Genomic DNA, 5396 nt, shown 5'->3' with positions numbered 1-5396 from the left:
GGCATTGAATCTCATATACATAGAGGTGACGGATCAGCTACAACAATACAATTCTATACAATGTATCGGTTCTGACGTTTGCTGCAAATGTGAAGAAACAGCGGCACCAGTTTTCAGAAGCTGAATGATACTCCTGCTGGGACTTGTAGTGCGGCAACTGCTGCCGATCTGCACGCGGTCCGTCTCTTCCTATACCAGCCTGTGGTCGGGGTGGATCGGTCCGGAGACGTGTGATGGTTCCACTTTGTCACCAGATCAATAGCATCCCGGTGACACAACAAATAGCACACTCCTTGTCATACGGGCAGCGGCGGCGGCGACGCGGCGAGTGGTGTACCCTGTAATTATATTGTACATTCAGCGGACCTGCAAGCGAGAGACACGCAAATGAACTCCGGTCCATGTACTGCCGATCTCCCTGTGTGCGCGGCCTGCTCATGCCGATCAGCAGTCACAGGTCATGCGCGATCGTAGATACTAAGACGCTGCACTGCGATCTGTTCATAGTAGCTAAGGTGCCGCGCCATTAGGGGGGACCCAGGGGCGTCCCGAGGCTGGGTGACACCCGGAGCGGAGACCGAATGACACCCCGCCGTGACGGTGCTGCACGCGTGCGCGATCATCGCGCATGCACGGTCGTCTTATTGACTCCTGCCGGCGGCCATCTTAGTGATGGATGCCGCCAGAGAGGGGACGTTTACCCAGCAGGATGAGGTACGCCGCCGAGTCCCCTCCTCTCTACTGACACTGTCGGGCTCTCAGTCCGTGACCGAGTGCCTGACTTTCCATAGGGGGTGACACCAAAATGACTAACATTTTGGTGTCACCCCCCCCCAATGGTGGCACCCGGGCCGCACCCCCTGCACTACGCCACCCCGCTATTGAGTTCCCAAGAGGGGGACTCAAGGCCAAATTCAACCTTCAGTTTAAATCAGCTAAATACATTCCAGATGCATCAAAACAACAGGACTGGAAAGTCCTTTTCTTTAGAATGCAGCCACAGCCTGAGTAGCAGAGCCCGTCCCCTGCCAGCATGTAAGACCTTTGCTCTGTATGGAAGCAGTGGTCTCTCTGCAGAGGTCCAGCCCACCCGTTACTGAGTCAGTCCTAAAGCTCTGTAACCAGCAAAGCTCATGTTTCCTGCTGATTGGAGAATTGTGTCTCAGCAGGAGGGGGTGTTGGTCCCACACACACACACTTCAAGGGTTAACCGCTTTTTTTTTTCTATGGGCCGGAATAAAGAAGATATACTCACCCGATTCAGCACTCACCTCTCCCGCCCTTCCCTTCGGCTGTGGTATGTCCCTCGGCATCCTCCATGTGAATGGATTGTATTAGACATGAGGCTTAGACTGCCGGAGCCCAGGGGAGAAGAGGATGCCGGGACCTGTGTAGCAGGCTGGCGGGATCGAGGATCAGTTAGCAGTTAACCCTTGCCGTATGGAGGTAGCCCAACTTGCAGGGGTTAACTTTTTGCATACCTGGAGTTCGGATCGGAAGTCTGGAAGCTGCTCCCACAAATGGCCCGCAAAGGATAAAGGACCAGTCACCAGTATTGCTTGTGGTCTCCTTGCAGCTGAAATTCCCCCCCATTACTGATTTCCCATGGCTTGTTCTGCACCATGTCTCTGTGTGGAGGCGGCCATCTTGGTAGAGGCAGGGCTTTGCTTCCTCATGTCAGAGCTGCCCCCCTGATGACTGGTGGAGTTATGATGAAGAAGCAGCAGGAGAGGAGGAGGAAGCACAGATCCACAGAATGGATGAAGCAGAAGCAGGGAGATCCTGGCACTGCAGGTCCTCGGGTACAGCTTCCCCTCCAGCAAGGAGAACATTGAGCAGCACAGTGATGACATCATCAAACCTCACCCCAAATCTGCTGAAACAGTCAAGGGCAACACTGCCTTAGATGATCTCACACTGCAGACATACAGCTATGAGGCTACAGGCAGGGCCGGATTTCCCACAAGGCCAACCAAGGCCCGGCCTCGGGGCAGCAGGGGTGTGGAATTCCTATCTCCCGGGACATGTAGTTCCGGGCGCCGGGCGGGTAGTTGTTTTCTACTTTTAGCCCGGCTTTGGGCAACCAGAACTAAATGTACAGCGGGGAAGCCACCACTTGTTTTGTACATGACCCCTCACATACCAGACAGCACATTGAGATTTTTTAGCTACAACTCACATATGTAAATGTTTCCTACAAGACGGCAAATCTTCATTTCTATAACTTGTTCCCACTTTGATCTTTTTATCTCTTTCTTTAAAAAAAAAACAGATTTCTGGAGAAAACACCGATCACTGTGATTGTGAAGACGAATCTCCTCCTCGAATGGCTCTGTAACTGTCTGTACATGAAAGTCACCCGGCGACAAGGCTCCCCTGATACATGTCATTGCATTCCCCTTCCCCATATTGCTGGAGTGCGATCTCCTGGAAACGGCGTTTCTCCTTTTATAAAGCGGCGCCGCCGCGGCCTCAGCCCGGGCAGACGGATCGCTTGTTTGTCCTTGGACAGGAAGGGAGATCACTGCAGCTGGGAGATGAGCTGCATTCTACCGGCAGCCAACAGATGGCAGTCTACGCCCACCGTCCCCGGTGTGTGCCATCCTCAGAATGTGATACTTGTATCTGTGTCTGGGGGGGGGCTGAGATCATATAACAGCTATGGATTTGTAGTAAATGCCTCATTCGCTGTGGATAATGGATAACGTATAGACTGGAAACACTCTCTCTGCTTGTTCTCCGCAATGATCCGTTATAAAGAGAAAAATAGATCACATTTGTAAGCGGAATTTATGCTATTATTTGAAATGCCGCGACGTGGAGGACACGGCCGGCCAATTCCCCCCATTCACCACATGAAATGTTTACTTCCCCGGGTGTGAAATACAATCGCAGCAATGAAACAGTGACGTCAGAATGGAGAAGAGCCGGGACGAGGGTCTAACACATCATTGGTGAGGGGGTCTGGTGAGCACTGGATTGCCAACATGAGTGAGGGGCTCCCGCCATCCCTGAGCTGAGTTCCCGGGTCTGTACACCCGCTGTGCCCATTATGAGGGGCTCCCCCCATCCCTGTGCTGAGTTCCCGGGTCTGTACCCCCGCTGTGCCCATTATGAGGGGCTCCCCCCATCCCTGTGCTGAGTTCCCGGGTCTGTACCCCCGCTGTGCCCATTATGAGGGGCTCCCCCCATCCCTGTGCTGAGTTCCCGGGTCTGTACCCCCGCTGTGCCCATTATGAGGGGCTCCCCCCATCCCTGTGCTGAGTTCCCGGGTCTGTACCCCCGCTGTGCCCATTATGAGGGGCTCCCCCCATCCCTGTGCTGAGTTCCCGGGTCTGTACCCCCGCTGTGCCCATTATGAGGGGCTCCCCCCATCCCTGTGCTGAGTTCCCGGGTCTGTACCCCCGCTGTGCCCATTATGAGGGGCTCCCCCCATCCCTGTGCTGAGTTCCCGGGTCTGTACCCCCGCTGTGCCCATTATGAGGGGCTCCCCCCATCCCTGTGCTGAGTTCCCGGGTCTGTACCCCCGCTGTGCCCATTATGAGGGGCTCCCCCCATCCCTGTGCTGAGTTCCCGGGTCTGTACCCCCGCTGTGCCCATTATGAGGGGCTCCCCCCATCCCTGTGCTGAGTTCCCGGGTCTGTACCCCCGCTGTGCCCATTATGAGGGGCTCCCCCCATCCCTGTGCTGAGTTCCCGGGTCTGTACCCCCGCTGTGCCCATTATGAGGGGCTCCCCCCATCCCTGTGCTGAGTTCCCGGGTCTGTACCCCCGCTGTGCCCATTATGAGGGGCTCCCCCCATCCCTGTGCTGAGTTCCCGGGTCTGTACCCCCGCTGTGCCCATTATGAGGGGCTCCCCCCATCCCTGTGCTGAGTTCCCGGGTCTGTACCCCCGCTGTGCCCATTATGAGGGGCTCCCCCCATCCCTGTGCTGAGTTCCCGGGTCTGTACCCCCGCTGTGCCCATTATGAGGGGCTCCCCCCATCCCTGTGCTGAGTTCCCGGGTCTGTACCCCCGCTGTGCCCATTATGAGGGGCTCCCCCCATCCCTGTGCTGAGTTCCCGGGTCTGTACCCCCGCTGTGCCCATTATGAGGGGCTCCCCCCATCCCTGTGCTGAGTTCCCGGGTCTGTACCCCCGCTGTGCCCATTATGAGGGGCTCCCCCCATCCCTGTGCTGAGTTCCCGGGTCTGTACCCCCGCTGTGCCCATTATGAGGGGCTCCCCCCATCCCTGTGCTGAGTTCCCGGGTCTGTACCCCCGCTGTGCCCATTATGAGGGGCTCCCCCCATCCCTGTGCTGAGTTCCCGGGTCTGTACCCCCGCTGTGCCCATTATGAGGGGCTCCCCCCATCCCTGTGCTGAGTTCCCGGGTCTGTACCCCCGCTGTGCCCATTATGAGGGGCTCCCCCCATCCCTGTGCTGAGTTCCCGGGTCTGTACCCCCGCTGTGCCCATTATGAGGGGCTCCCCCCATCCCTGTGCTGAGTTCCCGGGTCTGTACCCCCGCTGTGCCCATTATGAGGGGCTCCCCCCATCCCTGTGCTGAGTTCCCGGGTCTGTACCCCCGCTGTGCCCATTATGAGGGGCTCCCCCCATCCCTGTGCTGAGTTCCCGGGTCTGTACCCCCGCTGTGCCCATTATGAGGGGCTCCCCCCATCCCTGTGCTGAGTTCCCGGGTCTGTACCCCCGCTGTGCCCATTATGAGGGGCTCCCCCCATCCCTGTGCTGAGTTCCCGGGTCTGTACCCCCGCTGTGCCCATTATGAGGGGCTCCCCCCATCCCTGTGCTGAGTTCCCGGGTCTGTACCCCCGCTGTGCCCATTATGAGGGGCTCCCCCCATCCCTGTGCTGAGTTCCCGGGTCTGTACCCCCGCTGTGCCCATTATGAGGGGCTCCCCCCATCCCTGTGCTGAGTTCCCGGGTCTGTACCCCCGCTGTGCCCATTATGAGGGGCTCCCCCCATCCCTGTGCTGAGTTCCCGGGTCTGTACCCCCGCTGTGCCCATTATGAGGGGCTCCCCCCATCCCTGTGCTGAGTTCCCGGGTCTGTACCCCCGCTGTGCCCATTATGAGGGGCTCCCCCCATCCCTGTGCTGAGTTCCCGGGTCTGTACCCCCGCTGTGCCCATTATGAGGGGCTCCCCCCATCCCTGTGCTGAGTTCCCGGGTCTGTACCCCCGCTGTGCCCATTATGAGGGGCTCCCCCCATCCCTGTGCTGAGTTCCCGGGTCTGTACCCCCGCTGTGCCCATTATGAGGGGCTCCCCCCATCCCTGTGCTGAGTTCCCGGGTCTGTACCCCCGCTGTGCCCATTATGAGGGGCTCCCCCCATCCCTGTGCTGAGTTCCCGGGTCTGTACCCCCGCTGTGCCCATTATGAGGGGCTCCCCCCATCCCTGTGC

At 58.4% G+C, this 5396-nt stretch overlaps 1 protein-coding gene across 1 annotated transcript in view; it reads right to left on the bottom strand.

The window, feature by feature from the left end:
* The window catches only part of HYI (hydroxypyruvate isomerase (putative)), a 15023-nt gene extending 13703 nt beyond the window's left edge, over nucleotides 1–1320 (bottom strand). Inside the window, exon 1 of the mRNA XM_018561560.1 lies at nucleotides 1272–1320. Within this exon, the coding sequence (XP_018417062.1) occupies nucleotides 1272–1320 (49 nt within the window). The remainder of the gene's footprint in view (nucleotides 1–1271) is intronic.
* Nucleotides 1321–5396: the final 4076 nt, after the last annotated feature.

Source organism: Nanorana parkeri, unplaced genomic scaffold (genome assembly GCF_000935625.1).
Source record: "Nanorana parkeri isolate BGI_ZX_2015 unplaced genomic scaffold, ASM93562v1 scaffold530, whole genome shotgun sequence".
Classification (NCBI taxonomy): domain Eukaryota; kingdom Metazoa; phylum Chordata; class Amphibia; order Anura; family Dicroglossidae; genus Nanorana; species Nanorana parkeri.
The sequence above is the reverse complement of the archived record's forward strand: the minus strand, read 5'-3'. Positions and strand labels throughout refer to the sequence as shown.